The sequence below is a fragment of the Urocitellus parryii genome, chromosome 1, assembly GCF_045843805.1.
Source record: "Urocitellus parryii isolate mUroPar1 chromosome 1, mUroPar1.hap1, whole genome shotgun sequence".
Taxonomy (NCBI): Eukaryota; Metazoa; Chordata; class Mammalia; order Rodentia; family Sciuridae; genus Urocitellus; species Urocitellus parryii.
The window spans coordinates 89,095,143-89,118,656 of NC_135531.1; the positions used below are offsets into that span (position 1 = coordinate 89,095,143).

At 33.8% G+C, this 23,514-nt stretch overlaps 1 protein-coding gene across 1 annotated transcript in view; it reads left to right on the forward strand.

Annotated features, from left to right (window-relative positions):
* The window catches only part of Fer (FER tyrosine kinase), a 414,004-nt gene that overhangs the window by 179,007 nt on the left and 211,483 nt on the right, over positions 1-23,514 (forward strand). The window contains exon 13 of the mRNA XM_026391317.2: positions 12,345-12,467. Within this exon, the coding sequence (XP_026247102.1) occupies positions 12,345-12,467 (123 nt within the window). The remainder of the gene's footprint in view (positions 1-12,344; positions 12,468-23,514) is intronic.

Genomic DNA, 23,514 nt, shown 5'->3' on the forward strand with positions numbered 1-23,514 from the left:
TATTTTTCTTTTTTTCTAAGGAAACTTAAAATTATGAAATGTATACTTTTGAGATTGTCCCTTGAAATTTCTTTCAAAATGGTACCATGAGAAATTTTTAAGAAATATAGTATTGAATAGTGGTAATTAGATTTCTTAATGCATGGGACAATATTACTTGACAATATTGGTTTTGTCATTAAGAATTATGATTTTTCCTTTTTATATAATGCTTTTTGGTATTAACATACAATAAACAGAAAATAGTGAAATTTCAAAAATGATCCATTCACATTGCTAAATTATCATTTTTATCGTTATTATTATTTGGTACTGGGGATTGACCCCAGGCATGCTTCACCACTGACTTACATCCCCAGGTCCTTCTTTGCTTTGAGGAAGGGTCTTGCCAAATTGCTGAGACTGACCTGGAAGTTATAGTCCTCCTGACTCAGTCTCTTGAGTTACTGGGATTACCATGCCCAGCTAATGATAAATTGTTTTTTGAAAATTTTTAAGTATTGGTAAACTACTTTATATATTTGTTACATTTCCTTTGCTGAGCATTAAACAGATGAAGAGTAAATTCAATTTTTTTTGCATAAACCTTTTGAGAAATTTTTAATGGCAAGATTTTGGTTTATGAAAAATTGATTTCTCTATTTGTTATTTTTTGTAAAATTTTTTTATTGTTCCTTTTTAGTTATACATAATGTTTGAATTCATTTGGGCATAATTAAAAGGCATGGAATATAATTTGCTCAAGTTCAGTTCCCTGGATTTCCCTTTTCCCTTCCCTCTTCCCTCTCTCCTGCTATTTACTTTCAGATTTTGGGGGAGGAGGTGGGTTTGTATCTTGTGTATATACATGATGGTGAGTTTACTGTGTATTCATATATGTACACATTTCTCTGTTCTTCCCTTATGCAATCCCTTCTCTCTCCCCCTCAGTCACTTCATCTAGTCTTTCTTCTATTTTGATGGAATCCCCCCTGCCCCATTTGAAATTTTTCACTTCATTATTTCAAATGGCATGCATTTTCAAGATGTGATACTAATTGATTTATGGAAAGATCAAACTATGAAAATTAAATGAACCAAATAGAGCTTTAGGTAACTTAGTGACTTATACATCTATCCATATGTACAAATATATGTATGTTTATATGTATAATATGTATATACAAACATGCGCGCGCGCGTGTGTGTGTGTGTGTGTGTCTGTGAGGTGAAATTCACGTGTCATAAAATCGACCATTTTAAAATGTATGATTCAGTAGCATTTGGTGTATCCACATCTAGCAATTGTAGTTAAATAAAAATGATGGGCTGGGGCTGTAGCTCAGTGGTCGAGCGCCTGCCTCGCACATGTGAGGCACTGGGTTCAATCCTCAGCACCCCATAAAAATAAATAGATATTGTGTCCAACTACAGCTAAAGAAATATAAAAAAAAAGAAAAAAGAAAATGAATACCATTCAGATGGGTAAATGAAACAAGTCTATTAAAGTATGTAGTGTAGTTGTGAAACTGTTAACTTTGCATAATATTCAAACCTCAACTGGATAATCATGCTTGCCCTATTTCATGTGTCCAGCCTAATTTTTAAGAAACCATACCATTTCAAAGATTATTATTCTTTATTTCCATGGAAAACTGTTTGAACTGTATGTCCCTTTAAGGTTATGGATGTAGATAACCTACTGTATTCCAATTTGTGACCATATTGGTAATATAGAAGGAAAGATCATAGGTAAAGTCAGTATAAACTAATTAACTACAATTTATTTTCTATTTTATAAACCCTAAATGTTATAATTTTTGAAATAAATCATACATTGAATGTGAAATATTTCTCTTACTACCACTTCTAGTTTGAAATGTAGCTATACAAATTTAAATTAATATTTTTAGAAACAAAAAGGAAAGAGAAAACTTACAAAATATAACCTATTTTAATATTTTCCTTTAAATATAAAACATTATTATAAGTTCACATTGGAATATTTTACTTGACTTCTTTCTGTTTGTAAAATTTTGCAAGTATCTCTATTAAAGATGCGTAAACCTGTATTTCCTTCAATTCCTTAGGTTTTCTACACTTAATTCTATTTTAGTGAGCTCTCACTATGTAATATTAAACTCTTCAGGCAGTTAAAAACCAGAATTTAAGGTAATATAGACAGTTTTGTTGGAGTTTTCAGGTCTTTTTCATTTTGTGCAGATGTATCTTCCATAAGCTAAGATTCTATTATTTCTTTCCTCATATACCTGTTACCTAGAAGAAGATAAAAAAATATAGGTATTTTTTCAGAAATTTAATAAGTGTCTATTAGATCCTAGTGAAGGAATTCATAATGTATTGTTAGATTATAAAAGCTGTACATAAATGAGGTGACAGATGTCTTAAGGGAGGAAGACATGAAATAAATGGGATTTTAGACAAGAGAAAAAGTAACAAATAGTGAAATAATGAAAAGAACATTGAAGTTGGAGTCATGAGAGTTGATAGTCCAAGCTCTAAACTTCACATCATTTGTGGTTTAGGAAGTAATAACAGTAATATCCTGTAACGTTTTTTGTGAGAATTATATCAGTAAATATATATTTTGCAAGATGTTAAATGCTATACAACAATAGGAATTTTTATTATTGTTTGATGACTTGTAGAAAGAATACAAATATACTTTGTAAGAAATATCAATGTAATTGAAAAGGTTCATTTGATTTTTTTTTTATTTTGGTTCCTATGGGATTTATTGGTAAAATTTAAATATTTATAAAAGTGTTGTTTCATAATTTATGTATTTTTAGATTCAAGACATTCTCTGACTCACAAACAACAGTGTTTATATGGCAATTCCACTATTAGAGTCTAGAGTGGCATTTACTTTAGAGCTTTATTTTGTCATGGCTATTACTGTTACAGTTTTTACATGGTATGAAACTATTTGCATCCTGTGAAAAGTATAATTGATGAAGATGGACCCAGATACTTTTAATATTTGTATTTTACTACTCTAATTGGAAATATCTGTTTTAGCTAATTCTAGCAAGAGGTATATTATTTTTCTACCACTACCGATATTAATTTTGCGAAACCTGATATTTTAAGCACATTGAAGAATTTCTGGCCATCACCATGGCTCATACCTATAATCCCAGTGGCTTGGGAGGCTGAGGCAGAAGGATCAAGAGTTCAAAGCCAGCCTCAGCAAAAATGAGGGGCAAGCAACTCAGTGAGACCAGGTATCTAAATAAAATACAAAATAGGGCTGTTTTGTGGCTCAGTCAGTGGTGGAGTGCCCCTGAGTTCAATTACTGGTATCCCCCAAAACAAAACAAAAAAAAGAATTTCTGAGTTTCTGTGTATTTCTAGTATTATTTGTAAACCTATTGCATAGTTACTAGCCTCTCTACTATTGTGCTTAATGTAAAAACATGTTCATAGTTTGTATCTAAAGTTGCATTTTTGTGATAAGGATTAATAGATGTTTATAGAGATTCAAAAAATTTTATTCCATTTTACAAGTAAATATATAATCAAATCTTTTCCTTTACCTAAGAAAGCAAAAATATATGTGATAAACAATATTTTAGAAAGAACTTAGGAAAGTACCAGTTCATATTCTCTAATTAATTTATCCCACACTCATTTCCTGAAGACCAAGTTTTGCAAAGTACCATGTTGTGCCACTTAAGGAAATGAGACTGAAAAATGTATGCCTTTAGGGGCTGGAGTTGTAGTTCAGTGGTAGAGTGCTTGCCTAGTACACATGAGGCATTGTGTTTGATCCTCATAAAAATGAAATAAAGGTATTGTGTCCACCTATAGCTAAAAAATAAATATTTAAAAAAATGTATGCCTTTATTCTCAGTGAGTTTAAAACAGCAGTTGAGGCATTAGTATAATTTGTGAATAATTACAACAACAAAAAGCAAAAATATAACTTTAGGGTTGACTGATTGAGCCATTAAATCTAGATTCATATATAGTGAAGAATTAAAAATAACATAAGCATATCTTGAAATAAGAACATTTGGAAGAGGATCCTCCATTTCATGGCCTTGTTTATTTATTCATTAATTCAGGAAGTAATATGTGAGTATCATGTAAGGTCCAAGGATATGTGCCAGTAAACAAAAGCAATGCAAAAGGAAAGGTGACAATTATTATGTGAAATTAGGAAGCTAATAAATATGTAAAAGAAACATTAATAGATCTTAAAGGAGAGAGAGACTGCAAAATTAATATCTGTAATAGTAGTTGGGGGATTCAACACCCCACTTTTATCAAAGGCAGATTATCCTGACAATATTAACAAAGAAACATGGGATTTGAATCACATTAGACCACATGGATCTTAGAGTCATTTACAGAACATTCCCTCTAATAGCTACAGAATATGCATTTTCTTAGGTGCATATGAAACCTTCTCTAGAATAGATCATATGTTAGGCCATGAAACAAGTCGTTTCAAATCTAATAATAAATTTTTAAAAATTCAGTTAGCTTTATTTACAACAATAAATTGAAATTAGAAATCAACCACAGAAGAAACCCTGGAAATATATGAATCTTTGAAAATTAAAGGCTATGCTCCTGAACAAGCAATAGATCATTGAATAAATTAAAAGAAAAATTTTAAAGTTTCTTGACTCAATTGAAAATGGAAACCAAGCATGTTAAAACTTATGTGAAAAGCAATTCTAGGAGGGCAGTTCATAGCAGCAAATACCTATATCAAAAAGGTAGAAAGATCTGAAGTGAAAATCTGATAATACATCTTAAAGAAACAGAAAAAAAGAACAAAATTAGCACTATATTTCACTGGATAATTGTTACAGATTTCAGCCAATTTTTTTCCCCAAAACATTGCAGTGTAAACATTATGTGAAACTTATTTTTTTTTTAAATTGTTCTGGTATTACTTAAAAATTATTTATTACTAAACTGTCTTTGGTGCTTGACAAGGATACACAGAATACTCATGAATATACCTTAAAATTGAGTAGTTCAAATCAATGTACATCATTTCTTTGTGATAGGTAATGGGCATTTTTCTGGTCTGAAAAAGAAGTTAACACAATAGTTGTTATTGATTTGTACATTGTAGTCAAAATATGACACTTGAGAAGAATTACTGTAGTGTTGCAAAATATGGCCTCATAATGTTTATTCTTGTGCCAGAGAATTCTGTGTCTTTGTCTTTAGTTTCATTATATAATATGCCATTCCTAAGAGCCTCTCACCTGAGTGTTCTAAACAAACCACACAAGTTGGTTTTGGGAAAGATACAATACACAAATGTTGAGAATTCCAGGCTCCTGGCTCACAGTGTGGGAGAAGACAGATGCCCTTCCAAATGACAATCATGAATACATTGCTGCTCAGTTACCTTTTAAGTGACCTGGTAAACAATTATACCACAAGACAATTACATGATGAAAGATTATGAACCAATTTTTGGACTAAAAAACAGAATGTGACAATTAGAGAATGGTAGTGATTATGTGGTGAAATACAGTAAAAGGAAAAATCATACAGTTCAGAGGAGAAATAAATGAAAGGAAATTAACAGTTGCTTTTTTGAAAAGATAAGCCAAATTGACATTTAATTAAACTACTAAGAGAGGAATTGAATAAATATAATCAGAGATAAAAATAGAGACATTACCATTGATAGCACAGAAATACAAAGGATTATTAGAAACTATTGTAAATGACTATACAACAACAAATTGGAAACTGTAGAAGAAATGGATACATTCCTGGATACCTACAAACTACCAAAACTGATTGTGAAGACAGAAAATGTGAACAAATGAAATAATAAGGAATGAGGTTGAGTCATTTAAACAAAATGATTATTTTTATTACTTTTTTTTTTCTGTGCAGGAAAAGCCTGATGGCTTCACTACAGAATTCTGCCAAACATTTAAATTTTGGCAACTTTTCTCCGACTATTTAAAAAATTGAAAAGTAAGGAATTCTTTGAAACTCATTCTTTTTTGTCATCATTACCCTGATGATACCTGAGAAGAGCACACAATAGAAAGAAAACAATAGGCCAGTATCCCTGATAAACATTAAAATGTGAAAATCCTTAACAAAATACTGAATATTGAATCCTGAATTCAACAATGTATTAAAAGAAAATCATTCACCATCAAATGGGGTTCATCTCCGGAATGAAAGAATAGTTCAACATACACAAAACAATTAATGTGATACACCTAAGACACTAACAGAATCAAATTAAAAAAAACCTCCATGTGATCATTTCAATAGGTGTATAAAAAGCATTTAATCAAATTCAACATTCCTTTGTGATAAAATCTCTCAAAAGATTAGAAATGGAAAGAATGTACCTCAACAGAATGAAGGCCATATGTGACAAACCCACAACTAGTGTCATACTGAATTGGGAAAAATTGAAAGCTTTTTCTTTAAGATCTGGAACAAGACAGGGGTACCCATTTTCACTACTATTTTATTCAATATAGTATTGGAAGTCCTAGCGAGAACAGTTAGGCAAGAGAAAGAAAGAAAGGACATCCAAATTGGAAAGGGTAAAATCAGATTGTCCCTATTTGCAGATTACATGATCTTGTATAGAAGACCCTAAAGACTCCACTAGAAAATAAAAAAAAAATAAATACAAATTGAAAAGCAGGCTAAAATAGTTACAAAATATCTTAAAAGAACTAGTTTTTTTTTTTTTTAAAAGAATCCAATTAGTACTGGTCAGCTTTGGTCAAGGTGCCCTAGAGTGGTCTTGGCAACGGGGACTTGAAAATCTGATGTCATCCGGCTGTCAGTCAAGAGGTTAACCCAGATAAGACTCTGAAAACTTCTGTGGGATCCCCAATAAAACTGAAGTAAAAAAGAGGCACAGTTTCCCTGAGAAGAAACTTTCTCTCCCTTGAGATTATCCCCCTTTCCCTATCCCTTCAATAAACTCATTCTTGTTACTCTGAGAAAAATAGTAAACATAAAATAAAGTAGAATAAAATAAAATAAAATAGCTACAACAAAATAAAACAAAGCACAAAACCCAAGAACAACCTAGGGACAGATTTAACCTAGAGGTAAAAGATGTATATAATGAAAACTACAATATGTTGATGAAAGAATTTGTGATTAACTTGGGCAACATAGAGAGACCCTGTCTCAAAAGAAAAAACAAAGTCTGGATTCTTTCTATCATATTAATAAATCACTGTAGAAAAAATTTTAAAAAAAACAAGTCCATCTGTATGTAAGTCCAACCTCAGTTCAACTGAGTTAGAAGAGATTTTCAGAGATCTGTTGAGATAAAATATGACATTTGGAATTCTTAGTGTATAAAGAAACAAGTCCTTAACGATTTTTTAAATATTATTTTAGTTTTAGATAGACAAAATATCTTTATTTTATTCATTTATTCTTTTTTAAAATTAGTTTTAATTAGTTATGCATGACAGTAGAATGTACTATGATACATTATACATAAATGGAGTGTAATTTCTCATTTTATTAGCTATACATGATATAGAATTGCACTGGTCGTGTAGCCATATATGTATGTAGGGTAATCATGTCTGATTCATTCTACTATCCTTCCTACTCCTATATGTCTAATTCATCCTACTATCTTTCCTACCTTCAAACGCCCCTCCCTTCACTCTCCTCTACCCAATATAAAGTATCCCTTTTCTTCCCTAGCTCCCCCACTATTATTGTGAGTTAGCATCTGCACATCAGAGAGAAAATTTGGTGCTTGATTTTTGGAATTGGCTTCTTTTGCTTAGCATGGTATTCTCCAGCTCCATCCATTTACCAGCAAATGCCATAATTTCATTCTTTTTTAAGGCTGAGTAATATTCATATGTATATAGACCACATTTTCTTTATCCATTCATCTCTTGAAGGATACCTAGGTTGGTTCCATATTTTAGCTATTGTGAATTGAGCTGCTATAAACATTCATTTGGCTGCATCACTGTAATATGCTGATTTTAAGTCATTGGGGTGTAAATCAAGGAGTAGGATGGCTTCTGAGGAATTTCCATCCAACTTTCCACAATGGTTGCACCAGTTTGTAATCCCACCAGCAATATATCAATATATGAGTATACCTTTTTCCCTACAACCAACATTTATTGTTACTTGTTATTCTTGATATCTGCCATTCTGACTGGGGTGAAATGAAATCTTAGAGTAGTTTTGATTTGCATTTTTCTAATTGCTAGAGATATTGAACATTTTTTCATATATTTGTTGATTGATTATATTTCTTCTTCTGTGAAGTATCTATTTAGTTCCTTAGTCCATTTATTAATTGGGTTATTTGATTTTTTTTTGGTGTTAAGTTTTTTGAGTTCTTTATATATCTTGGAGATTAATGCTCTAATCTGAGGTACATGTGGTAAATACTTTCTCATATTCTGTAGGCTTTTCTTCACATCATTTATTTTTCATTTGCTGAGAAGAAGTTTTTTAGTTTGAATCCATCCATTTATTAATTCTTGATTTTACCTATTGCACTTTAGGGGTCTTGTTAAGGAAGTAAGATCCTAAGCAAACATGGTGAAGATTTGGGCCTACTTTTTCTTCTACTAGTTGTAGGATCTCGGTTCTAGTGCCTAAGTCTATCTATTTACTTTTTTGTAGTGCTGAGACTCAAAGCTAGTGCTTCATATGTGCTAGGTAAGTACTGTACCACTGAGCCACAACTGTAGCCTCAGTCCTTAGCAGTTTTAATGAATGTTTTATTCTTGATCTTTCAGGTACTTAGGTAAACTTTATAAACACACAGTCTTAGCATTTTTAGACCCATTACTGTATCTTCATCTTTAAGAATTTGCATTAATCAGTTTTGCACTGTTAAGATTTTCAGAATTTTACTGACATCAGTGTGATTGCTTTAAAAAATTAAATTTAAAATTAGATATGTTTGTAAATTAAGAAAAGGAAATTAAAATCTCCACTATTTTATTCAGTAGTTTTCTAATTATAGAGCTACATTCGAATTTTATATCAGACATGAGAGCAGAGGCTGATTTGAAATTTCATTCTGTATGAACTTTATCTTATTATTTACCTTTCATCCAACACTGTACTTTGATGTCTTGAGTGTGAGTGTGTAAGTGTGTGAACTTGCCAGTATCCTTTTCTATGTTTTCTTATTTGTCTCTTTAACTTTACAGCCAGTGCATTTTATTTATCCACATAAGTTTATTAATACAAGCAGTATGTGCCATGCACTATTCTGAACCATGGGGATACTATCCTGAACAAAATATGTGAATAAATTTATCACCTGATGAATCCACATTCTAGAGGGGGTTAGAGACAACAGACAAATAAGTAAAATATATATGATGGTAGAGTTAAATGAGATGTATATCATGATGGTAATAAATGATAATTAGGAAAAGGAGATGGGAAATTAAGTGGGGATGGGAAAGCAGGTATTGAATACCTTGTAGAGTGGCCAGAGTAAACCTCACTGAAAAGGTTACATTTGATTTAAAGACTGAAAAACAGTAAGGGATCTATTACCCACATGGCTGTCAGAGGAATTAATTCAAGCAGCAGAGGAGAGAGCCCGAGGAAGGTGTAAATGTGGCAGTTGCAAAACAAAAAGGAAGTGAAAGTGACTGGAGGGAGGTTTATAAAGAGGGGAAATAGAAGAGGTAAGAAAGACAATAGGGAGGAATTATATAGGATCTGATAGGACACGGTAAATAAAGAATTGGCTTTTAATTTTATTCATTTTTGTTTTGCTAAGACTTGGGCTTTTATTCTGAGGGAAATGAAAATGTTGAGCAAAGCCCTGACTGCTGTTGAGTTGCCTAAGGGTGGAAGGGGAGAAATGGTATAATTGGGTTTAAATATTGGTGTGGTGGTTATTATTGTTTCATTGCATATTATACTTCTATGACCTGATGCATATCTTTGTTTCTAAATTTCATATAAGAATGCCTCCCAGGGTAATCCAGTTATTCACTGATAAGAATTTTTTTTTTGAGAAAATGTAATTTATATTTGAATATGACTTGAAAGTTTTTTCCCCCCTATATATCCATATTTAGAATAGCTTTGTCATCTCTGAGAAGATCCAGAGATCATCTGTTTTACCAGTGAGTAATTTGAGACACGGAGAGCTCTTGCTCAGTGTAAAATGTACGAATATCTTCCATGTGAAATATTCTTAAGCATCAGAGCTGATATATCAAGGCTGGCCTGGCTACTTTGTACAAAAGTTCTTTAGGCAATTTATTAACAACTACTCTGAATTGACTATAACACAAACTGCCTTGAGTTTAAATATATATAGTTAAATAGTAAACTTTTCCCCCCATCTCCTTAATGTGTTTTTGTTCTTCAACTGATAAAACAGATATGTATGTACGTTTAAGGTTTATATAAATTAAATTCTGATGAGTTAAATCTTTATACCATGGAAAAAGAGCTTTGAGTTTTTAATCTTTAAGTGAAAAAACAGTTGCAGTACTGCAAATAGTATCGAATTTAGATATTTTTCAATGTTCTTATCTCTGTCTTGTTTTTTTCCTTTTCTTTTGACAGCACTTTATCATTGAGCTATATCCCCAGCCAGCCTAAAAGTTCTCATTTTTTTTTATCCTTTTTACCTGACACAACATAATTATACAGTATGATAACTAAATGTATGTGTACCACATGTAATGGCTAAATCAGGGTAATTGCATTTCTATCTACTTAAACATTTGTGTTTTTTGGGGGAGGCGAGCCTTCAAACTCTTCTTATTCTTTATAAAACATATTAATATTTGTAAACTATAGTCACCTTAACATGCTATAGAGCATTATAATTTATTCTCTTTATATAATATATTTTGATACTTGTTATCCAGCTTCTTTCTCTTCCCCTTCCCCATCCCCTTCCTAGCTTCTAGTGATCACTATATTGCTCTCTAATTCTATAAAATAGGAAGTTTTTATTTCTTAAAGTTTTCTTTAAATTGTACACACCCATGTCTGTATCTGCATTTATTTGCTACATATGTTCGCATGGACTTTTTGTGAATAGTCAGAAGATTTTATTACATTGTATCATAATGCTTCTTGAATTAAAAAATATGGCCAATATGACATTTTTAGTTGCTATATTTACTGCTATGAGTTCATCCATGTAATGGCCTACCCACAGGTCAAAATTGTCTTAATAAGCTTTGGGAAAATGCTACTTACCCGGTGATCTGAAATAAAAATATGCTACAATTTGAGCATGTTGGTATGTGAAGTTTTGTCACTGGTACATTATATTTCTTCGTTAAGAGTGTATGAGTCAAGTAGGTGGTGCATACCTATAATCGTAGCAACTCAGAGAAGCTAAAGTGGGAGGTTCTCAAGTTCAGAATCAGCCTCAGCAACTTAGCAAGACCTAGTTCCTTTTTTTTTAGAGAGAGAGAGAGAGAGAGAGAGAGAGAGAGAGAGAGAATTTTTTAAATATTTATTTTTTAGTTATTGGCAGACACAACATCTTTGTTTGTGTGTGGTGCTGGCACACATGCCAGACGAGCGCACTACCGCTTGAGCCACATCCCCAGCCCAAGACCTAGTTTCAAAACAAAAAATAAAAAGGGTTAGGGATGTAACTCAGTGGCAGAGCATCCCTGAGTTCAATCCCAGTACAAAAAAGAAAAAAAAAGTGCATAAATGAGTGTTTTTGGTAATAAATAACATAGCATAGAAACGCCAACTGATTACTATGTTGATAATAAATGATCAGGATTCAAATATTTATGATTGCATTAGTTACATGTCTTGAAACTTTTGATATGATTTTTAATAATCCAAAATTTTATCAAATGGAATTATCTGTAGATATATGTTAACATATTTTTTATTCCTTAACTTGAAAGTATTGTAAGCTTTGTTTCCTTTGGTTATCATTTTGACAAAATGCATTTCAGGTCTGTTAGTTCTTTTTTTTTAACTCTTAATATATATATTTTAGTTGTTGATGGACCTTTATTTTATTCATTTATATTTATGCATTGCTGAGACTCAAACTCAGTGCCTCATACTTGCTAGGCAAGTGCTCTACTGTTGAGCCACAACACCAGCCCTTTCTTTTTACTCTTAATAAACTTGAATTGGGTTTACTCAGTATTGAAATTAATGTTTTCTGTCAAAAGGTTGATATTGGAGCTTTAGTTATCCATTTAAAATTTTTACCATCTTAACTAGCTTAAGTAGATAATCCAGTAGTGTTAAGTGTATGCATGTTGTTGTGTTAAATGTTGTTGTTAAATGGAACTGAATTTCTCATGAATGTAGTCTTTCTGAAACAATGTCTTCATATTTGTTTTACCTTATTGTTCTCTCTCCAGAATCTGTATCGATTTGAGGGCACTGGGTTTACAAACATCCCTCAACTAATAGATCATCACTACACAACAAAACAAGTCATCACTAAGAAATCAGGTGTTGTTCTGCTGAATCCTATTCCTAAGGTAAGTGTGCTTAAACACATAATGTTTGTTTTAAAAGATTGCTTGGTGAGTTAACATTTTCCCTGGTAAATAAAGTTCTTAGACTATGTGTCTGAAACTCAGAAACAAAAAAAGTTTTGTGCATACCACTACCAGTATACCAATACAGTTGAAGTATAGGATTTCCTTAAATTTTTTTGGGGGGGTGGGGGGTGATGGGTATCAGGGACTGGACTCTGGAGCACTCAACCCACATCTCCTGCCTTATTTTGAGTTGCTTAGTGCCTTGCTTTTGCTTTTGGGTGAGACTGGCTTTGAACTCAGGATCCTCCTGTCTCAGCCTTCTGTGCCACTGGGATTACAGGCATGCACCATTGTTCTCGGCTGAATTTCCTTAATTTTATAAGATGTTTGCCTAGTATTTGCTAGGATATAATATCTGAATTTCTGTCCCTTTGTTTTGCAGTTTTTCTTGAAAGACTTGAGGCTTTTTTTAAAGTTTTATACTTTGAAAGCTTCAGGTTATAAAAGAGTAAGCAATGTAGACTTGAGTGATATTCAGCAGTTAGGAGTAAATTAGAATTTTACCTTTAGATGTGAGGTTTCCAAGATACTGGAACTTTTAAAAGCTATGCTACAAATTCAGCAAATCATAATTTCCCTGTGTAGAGCCAGATAGGTAGGTGAGAGATTGCTTTAGGTCACTTTTATCTCTAAGATCTATCAAAGAACTCCTTACTTTCATGTGATATACATGAGATTGGTTAGGTAAGAAATGGGTGTGAGCAAGGTTTGTATTTTTAAAACAAAACTTGTGGGGACCAGAACAAGTGCACTGTGAGCTGACTTAGCCTCTAAGCACCTTCAGTGTTCAGAAATTAGGTTGGGACTGTAACTTTTTTTCTTTTGGCAACTGTCTGATATGAAGAACAGCATAGAAATAGGAAAGTCACAAAACTTGATGGATAATATTTATTGATTTTTATAGATTAAAGGATGGCTTTAATTTTAAAATACATTCCAGTCCTAAGAATGCTGTTACATAACCCAGATTTAGGGACTTGAAAAAATAATTGTTACATTTTCTGTTTTTAATCTAGAAAACAATGTCCATATGTAAACTTTATTATATTGCTAAGTCTTCACTGAGGGGCTGAGCTTTAGTAGTTCTTTCATAGAAGATTTTGATAGTTGGTTGCTAAACATACTAATTCTATAGTTTAAGGACTTGACATTCTTATTTTTTAATATTTATTTATTTTTTTTTTAAGCTGTAGTTGGACACAATATCTTTATTTATTTATTTTTATGTGGTGCTGAGGATTAAACCCAGGGCCTCACACATGCTAGGTGAGCACTCTACTGCTGAGCCACAATCCCAGCCTAGGACTTGACCTTCTTATATAATTTTTTTTTTAAATTGTAAAGTTGTTTCATTCTTTGTTAATATTTTCCATTTAATTATATAAAACCCCATAAAAATTCTCTAATCTGGAACAGGTTGTGACATTTTTTTCTAGAAAATGAAACTAGTTTGCTAGCATTTCTTTTGTTTATGAATAAATACTGTTTTTCACAGAATTCCCATATCTTTTTATGTCAGAGTAATCTATTCTCATAGTTTCATTTATTATTTATAAATTAATAACTAGTAAATTTATATTTCTAATGCAGCATTAGCTTTCCCCAAACTCAAGAATTTCCCTAACTTTTACCTCAAACTCAGTATAACATATTTAACTCTAAAAGTTGTTCTTCTTCATTTAGTAAGTGGTACCACAAAATATCCCAGTTCTCAAAAATCATAAACTGATGGGTCATCTTTGACATCTTCACCACTGCTTCCCTCCCTAAGTGGTGGGAGTTTTATAGTGTTAATTGTACATTTGGAGTATGACCTCAATTTCATTAAATTCTAGTGTAAATCAAATTCGGTGCAAGAAGATACTTTTTACCCATGTAAGGTTAACAACATGAAGAACTGGGTTTTCAGAGATATGGATATCCTATTTCACAAGCCAACCAAATATTTTCACTGTCTAAAGGTTTAGAAAAGTCTCAAGTTGAGGGACCAGAGCTATAATAGAGAGAAACAACAATGCAGATCTGGGCATGGGTATGAATACATAATTTCAAGTGAAACAGTACCCCTTACTATATAAAATTTTCTGTGAAATTAACGCAGATAATGGATTAGATTTTCTGGACTATTACATGGTCAATTATTATCTTTTTCTCCAACCTCCAACACTGTGAAGTTGATTATCTCATCATTTTATAACACTAGCTATGAAAATAAATGTATGCTGGAAGCTATAGAAGATTAAAGAGCTATATACGATTGTTTTACGAGGTAGAAACTTAAAGTTTCTACCTGACTATTAAGTTGATTTAAAGTACTGGCATTTGAAATATGGAAATTATTATCTCAGTTCATTATAAATATTGTTAAACATTTGATTTATAAAGAATCATATTACTCTTTTAAAAAGTAATCACAATGCAGAGGTTGTGAAAGTTAGATAATTTTCAATTATGACTGAAGAACAAATTGATATGGATTTTGTTATGGTAGTATTATCTGTCATATATCTTCCTTTGAAAAAGTTATCTGTACTCTTAAAACCAAATCCCTTTCTTGATTTAATTTGTGTAAGAAGTTAATATCTATGGCCATATAATATGCTATAAATATCTAATTTTCACCTTGTTAGACTTCATTTTTAGCCCACATAAAGAATGTTATTTTGCTTTGAATATAATTTCCTATTTCTCTTCCCATTTATTTTTTCTCTTACCCATGAAAATTCAATTTTATTATTCTAATACTGACAGTGACCAAAGTAGTCTCTCTCATATTTATGTCCTTATGAGTATTCACTCAGAGGTACACGAAATAGAGCAATCAGAGGTGAAGAATTTACCTAACTTTAACGCAGTAATAATGCTAGTGAGTGCCCACACTATCCATTCCTCATCTTCCATGAACTGATTTTTCCTACACTGCCTCCTAGAGCCTGTGTGAAGATATAGAAGATGGAAAATATTGTAAGCAGGGCATATTGAAAACCCTTTATAATTATCCTGGGATTAGCAAGCATAAAGGATATGCATATGGTCTGTTCTTAGTTCAGGTTCTGCTGAAATATCATTTATCAGACAGGTCTTTGCAGAATGCCACATATAAAATAGCATATTCTCTTCTTTCCCCTTTTTAAAATTTCTATGTGTCATGGTTATGTTTATCTACTATTTAATGATGTCTCTTTTTTTAATGATATCTTTTTAATTGTTTACCTCCCATAAGTGAAATGTAAGCTCCATAAAGTCAGAATTATATTTAACAATTACTGCAGCCAAGTCCCCAACCAGAGAGTGCTGTACCAGAGTAGGTATTCAATAAATATTTGTTGAAAAATTGAATGCATTGAGCAGTTGCTGAACTTTTGAATTCCTCTCTGTCAAAAGTCCCCCTCTCCCTACATCAACAGTGCTGGCCTTTAAACCCTGGTTCTCTACCATGCTAGGCAGGTGCTGTCTCACTGAGATATACCCCCAGATGCCCACTGGATTTTTAATAAGTCTCTATACAAGGAAAATCATTAAACTCTAGTATTGAGTGGACAGAGTTGAGATATGAGTTAAACTTAAGGTTTGGCAAATATGTGTGAAAGAAGGACATCTAGTTTAAGTTTAACATGTAAATTGCACTATAACAGCTTTGTTAAATTCAAAAGTTTTCAGATTTAGCTTTTTTAAGAAAAAAAATCTTATCTGATTGGAAATTAAATTTTTAAAAGTTCATGATTAAATGAAGATCAGTTAGGCAGAGAGCCATTAATTTACTCCTTAGAAGGTTGAATCAAGTAGTTGTGACTTTTTACCAGAATTTGGTGTTGATTGTGAGAATATTAGAGGCATATTTTTGAGAAGAAGTAATCTGTATGTTTGTGAACATATTATCTTGTTATCAGGAGACAGGTTTGTGGTAACAGAATTTATAATCATACATGTGCAAAAACAGTTATGATTAAGTTCTTATGGTTAGGAGAGGAGAATTGATCTTAAATTAAGTTCTTTATTCATATTTTTAGTTTCAGATGACTTAAAGACTACTTATTTTACTTTATATTTAAGTAACATAGCTTGCCTCTTCCAATATTACTGTTTAATGAGTTTTATAGAAACTTATGATAGCAGTTTTTTATATGCTGAAGTCTTTTTAATATAAAGCATTATGAAATCAGAGACTTCCTTTTTCTTAAGTCACTATCCATTTCCTTAATACATTGAGATTGATTAGGTAAATTTTAAAATAATTTAAAAGTTCAGTAAAGAAAGAAGAATGGAAAACTTACACGAGCCAGTGTTTTCCCATGAAGAAGATATTTACCTAGGTACCTACTAGTACCTAGTACTCAGTCTGTGCTGAGCAGTGTTCGGTATTATGACAGAATGCAAATGTGTTATGAAAATAAACTTGGATAAAGATATAAAGATATAATGAGGGCCCAGATTAGGTATTGTGTGTGTGTGTGTGTGTGTGTGTGTGTGTGTGTGTATGGGATAGTTACTGTTTTTAAACATTATGATCAAAGAAGGCCAATATGCAGGGATAATAATGAAATGTTTTAACAGTGTAGTATGAATAAGAAGCTATAGATGAGATATCAGCTGTAAACAACTGGTAGAGCCATCCATGTGTTCAATGGTGGAACATCTCTATGTCTACCTGGGGAAAGAGTTCCTTGGTGTTATGAGGAACTGCAGAGGCTACTGTGCCAGAAACAGTGATTGAAGGAAGAGTGATGGGAGATAAGTACAGCTTTGGATTAATTTAATAACTAAATATATGCTGTCTTAAGAAGTTAGTTGTTTATTATGGAGTCTAAGAAATTTACTTCATTTGAATAGAAACTTAGAATAAAATTTTATAAGTTTACATAGTGAGTCTCATAAAAACATTAAACAGTAATATTGGAAGAGGCAAGCTATGTTACTTAAATAGTGTGTAAATATTGAAATTTACTCCCATAATAGTGGGAGTGAATTTCAAGGGAGTATTTATTTTGAATGTAGCCAAATAAGTTGTAGTCAATTTCATTTTTAGTTTCTGAGAAAATTTTTTTCTTTTTTTATTGGTTATTCAACACATTACAAAGCTCTTGACATATCATATTTCATACATTAGAATCAAGTGGGTTATGAACTCCCATTTTTACCCCAAATGCAGATTGCAGAATTGCATCGGTTACACATCCACATTTTTACATAATGCCATATTAGTAACTGTTGTATTCTGCTACCTTTCCTATCCTCTATTATCCTCCCTCCCCTCCCCTCCCATCTTCTTTCTCTACCCCATCTACTGTAATTCATTTCCCTCCTTGTTTATTATCCCATTCCCCTCACAACCTCTTATATGTAATTTTGTATAACAATAAGGGTCTCCCTTCATCTCCATGCAGTTTCCCTTTTCTCTCCCTTTCCCTCCCACCTCATGTCTCTGTTTAATGTTAATCTTTTCTTCCTGCTCTTCCTCCCTGCTCTGTTCTTAGTTGCTCTCATTATATCAAAGAAGACATTTGGTATTTGTTTTTTAGGGATTGGCTAGCTTCACTAAGCATAATATGCTCTAGTGCCATCCATTTCCCTGCAAATTCCATGATTTTGTCATTTTTAGTGCTGCATAATACTCCATGGTGTATAAATGCCACATTTTTTTTTATCCATTCATCTATTGAAGGGCATCTGGGTTGGTTCCACAGTCTAGCAATTGTGAATTGTGCTGCTATGAACATCGATGTGGCAGTATCCCTGTAGTGCGCTCTTTTAAGGTCTTCAGGGAATAGTCCGAGAAGGGCAATAGCAGGGTCAAATGGTGGTTCCATTCCCAGCTTTCCCAGGAATCTCCATACTGCTTTCCAAATTGGCCGCACCAGTTTGCAGTCCCACCAGCAATGTACAAGTGTACCGATTTCCCCACATCCTCGCCAGCACTTGTTGTTGTTTGACTTCATAAAAATAGTGCTACCATATGATTCAGCAATCCTTCCACTAGGTTTATATCCAAAGGAAATGAAATCAGTATGTTGAAGAGATAGCTGTACTTCTGCGTTTATTGCAGCACTATTGAAAATTGCCAAGAAATGTAAACAACCTACATGCCCATCAACTGATGAATACATAATGTGATTGATCTATGGGGAAGTTACAGTTGGGTAGGGATAAGAAGCAATAGGGTAACTATAGATAATAATAATGTACTTACATTTTAAAAAAAAAACAGAATAGGTGTTTTTAAAGTTTTCCCTATAAAGAAATGATAAATACTTGAGGAAAGAGGTATGTCAATCCTGATTGAAACATTACATAATTATTTATATATATTTATTATATAATAATATTTAGGGGCTGGGGATATAGAGTTGGTAGAATGCTTGCCTTGTATGCACAAGGCCCTCAATTTAATACCCAGCACCACCACATAAAATAATAATAATAATAATAACAACAACAACAAAAACAACAGCTATTATTATAAAGCTGTGTTTAGAAGTTTTTTCTACAATATGAAGGAAGAAATTGTATTTTATATTGATATGTAGGCTATACCAAATTAAAGTGTTGGTGTGTGTAGAACTGAATCAGTTTTATAAAATTATGTTTTATGTTTCCTACATGTGATACATTCTATTACAGTTTTAAAAATGTCTGCATCCAATAAGTTGATTTTGTAAACTTTAATGTGACAATAGGAAGAGTTTTTACAAATCAATAAAAACTGATTTTTACAATGGCAACATATAAGTATTCAGAAAAGGAACAATTAGCAAGAAAATGCTTCACAGAGAAAGATGGGCTAGAAGTAGATCATGAGGAAAGGGAGTAGAAGGGAAATTATTTAAAAAAGAAATATTATAAAATGTGGGATGTTTGAAAACATGTTTTTAAGGAAGGCAAGGTAAGCTTGACAGAAGGAAGTTATTTGGAATGGCTAATTATCTGAAAAGTTCAGATTAAAGTCAGATTTTTTTGAGCCTATATACCAGGATTAGGATGAAAATCACTGATCTGGGGATCCAACATGGCGGCCGGCGAGCAAGCAGCATTTTCTATACCTCCGCAGTAACAGGATCAGAGAGACACATAAATACACTTGCATGGGACCTGCTGAAGATCTTCTAACAATATTCCACGGGAAGGAGACCTGCCGATAACTAGTAAGTCTGTGTGAGGGGTCAGTTTGTCCCAGGCGACTGAATCTCAGCAACGCGGATCAGGGACACAATCCCGCCGGTCACGGCGGCGGCTGATCTGGGCCCAGGGACACAATCCCGCCGGTCACGGTGGCGGCTGATCCGGGCCCTGCAGGGCTGAGTCTGGGATCGGCCTCAGGCGATTCAGTGCTAGGATCCACACTCCTACCACCCCACCCCCCTCCAGCCGGTTTGGAGTGACGCGGATCAGGGACACAATCCCGCCGGTCACGGCAGCGGCTGATCTGGGCCCAGGGACACAATCCCGCCGGTCACGGCGGCGGCTGATCTGGGCCCTGCAGGGCTGAGTCTGGGATCGGCCTCAGGTGGTTCAGCGCTAGGATCCACACTCCTACCACCCCACCCCCCTCCAGCCGGTTCAGAGCGACACGGATCAGGGACACAATCCCACCGGTCACGGCGGCAGCTGATCTGGGCCCTGCAGGGCTGAGTCTGGGATTGGCCTCAGGCGGTTCAGCGCTAGGATCCACACTCCTACCACCCCACCCCCCTCCAGCCGGTCTGGAGCAACTCGGAGCAGGGACACAATCCCGCCAGCCACGGAGGCGGCTGGACTGGGCCCCGCAGGCCTGAGTCTGTGAACGGCCTCTAGCGGTTTGGCACTAGGACCTTGGCAGCGCTTAGGGCTGAGTTTCAGCTTTGAGACAGAGGAGAGAAGCGGTCCAGTTTGGTTCCAGACACTGGTCGGACCACAGAGGAGGACAGCAGCCGCCATTTCAAAGAGATGATGTAATCATCCCCATGTTCTACTGATCACAGCTCATTCAGTTACGGAAGAGGTGATTTCAGGCTAGTAAATTTCAAAAACACAACAACAGTTGCACCAAGCAGAAAGAAGCGCGTGCAGTATGAAAAGACAAGGAAAGAAAGGATCACAAGCAATGCAGGTCAACTCAACTTTAGAAGAGGTAATAGCTGCAACAGATGGAATATCAGATAAAGAGTTCAGGATATATATGCTTCAGATGATCTGGAGTCTCAAGGAAGACATGAGACAGCAAAATCAGACAATGAAAGATCACATTGACAAACAAATCCAGGAAGTAAAAGATCAATTTCACAGGGAGATAGAGGTAATAAAAAACAAACAAATAGAAATACTGGAAATGCAGGAAACAATAAACCAACTTAAAAACTCAATTGAGAATACTACCAGCAGAGTGGATCACTTAGAAGATAGAACATCAGACAATGAAGACAGAATATTTCAACTTGAAAAGAACATAGATAGCTCAGCAAGTCTACTAAGAAACCATGAGCAGAACATTCAAGAGCTATGGGATAATATCAAAAGACCAAACTTAAGAGTCATTGGGATACAGGAAGGCACAGAGCTCCAAACCAAAGGATTAAGCAATCTATTCAGTGAAATAATACAAGAAAACTTCCCAGACATGAAGAATGTGACAGAATCCCAAATCCTAGAAGCCTACAGGACGCCGATGGTGCAAAATCATAAGAGATCCACACCTAGACACATTATAATGAAGATGTCCAACATACAGAATAAGGAGAGAATTTTAAAAGCTGCAAGAGAAAGAAAGCAGATTACATTTAGGGGTAAACCAATCAGGATAACAGCTGATCTCTCAACACAGACTCTGAAAGCTAGAAGATCCTGGAATAACATATTTCAAACACTGAAAGAAAATGGGTTCCAACCAAGAATCGTGTATCCGGCGAAATTAAGCTTCAGGATAGAAGATGAATTTAAAACCTTCCATGATAAACAAAAGTTAAAAGAATTCGCAGCTAGAAAACCATCTCTTCAAAAAATCCTTGGCAAAACATTACAGGAAGAAGAAATGGAAAATAACATTGAAAACCAACAATGGGAGGTAGGACAGTAAAGGGGGGAAAGTAGTCAAAGAGGATAACAAATCAGGTTTAGTAACATCAATAAACAAATATGGCTGGAAGAACAAATCATATCTCAATAATAACCTTAAATGTTAATGGCTTAAACTCACCAATTAAGAGACACAGGCTAGTAGAATGGATCACAAAACAAGACCCAACAATATGCTGCCTACAGGAGACGCATCTGATAGGAAAAGATATTCATAGACTGAAGGTGAAAGGGTGGGAAAAATCATACCACTCATATGGACTGCGGAAACAAGCAGGAGTGTCCATACTCATATCTAATAAAATAGATTTCAAGCCAAAGCTAATCAAAAGGGATAAAGAAGGACACTTCATACTGCTCAAGGGAACCATACACCAACAAGACATAACAATCATAAATATATATGCCCCAAACAACGGTGCTGCTATGTTCATCAAGCAAACGCTTCTCAAGTTCAAGAGTCTAATAGACCACCATACAATAATCATGGGAGACTTCAACACACCTCTCTCACCACTGGACAGATCTTCCAAACAAAAGTTAAATAAGGAAACTATAGAACTCAATAACATAATTAATAACCTAGACTTAATTGACATATATAGACTATACCACCCAACATCAAGTAATTACACTTTTTTCTCAGCAGCACATGGAACCTTCTCAAAAATAGACCATATATTATGTCACAGGGCAACTCTTAGACAATATAAAGGGGTAGAGATAATACCATGCATCTTATCTGATCATAATGGAATGAAACTGAAAATCAATGATAAAAGAAGGAAGGAAAAATCAAGCATCACCTGGAGAATGAACAATAGGTTGCTTAATGATCAATGGGTTCTAGAAGACATTAAGGAGGAAATTAAAAAATTCCTAGAGTCAAATGAAAACACAGACACAACATATCGGAATCTATGGGACACATTGAAAGCAGTTCTAAGAGGAAAATTCATTGCTTGGAGTTCATTCCTCAAAAAAAGAAAAAACCAACAAATAAGTGATCTCATACTTCATCTCAAAATCCTAGAAAAAGAAGAGCAAAACAACAGCAAAAGAAGTAGAAGGCAAGAAATAATTAAAATCAGAGCTGAAATTAATGAAATTGAAACAAAAGAAACAATTGAAAAAATTGACAAAACTAAAAGTTGGTTTTTTGAAAAAATAAATAAAATTGACAGACCCTTAGCCATGCTAACGACGAGAAGAAGAGAGAGAACCCAAATTACTAGCATACGGGATGAAAAAGGCAATATCACAACAGACACTTCAGAAATACAGAAGATAATCAGAAAGTACTTTGAATCCTTATACTCCAATAAAATAGAAGATAGTGAAGGCATAGATAAATTCCTTGAGTCTTATGATCTGCCCAGATTGAGCCAGGAGGATATAGACAACCTAAACAGACCAATAACAATAGAGGAAATAGAAGAAACCATCAAAAGACTACCAACTAAGAAAAGCCCAGGACCGGATGGGTATACAGCAGAGTTTTACAAAACCTTTAAAGAGGAACTAACACCAATACTTTTCAAGCTATTTCAGGAAATAGAAAAAGAGGGAGAACTTCCAAATTCATTCTACGAGGCCAACATCACCCTGATTCCGAAACCAGACAAAGACACTTCAAAGAAAGAAAACTACAGACCAATATCTCTAATGAACCTTGATGCAAAAATCCTCAATAAAATTCTGGCGAATCGGATTCAAATACATATCAAAAAAATTATACACCATGATCAAGTAGGATTCATCCCTGGTATGCAAGGTTGGTTCAATATACGGAAATCAATAAATGTTATCCACCACATCAATAGACTTAAAAACAAGAACCATATGATCATCTCGATAGATGCAGAAAAAGCTTTCGACAAAGTACAGCATCACTTTATGTTCAAAACTCTAGAAAAATTAGGGATAACTGGATCATACC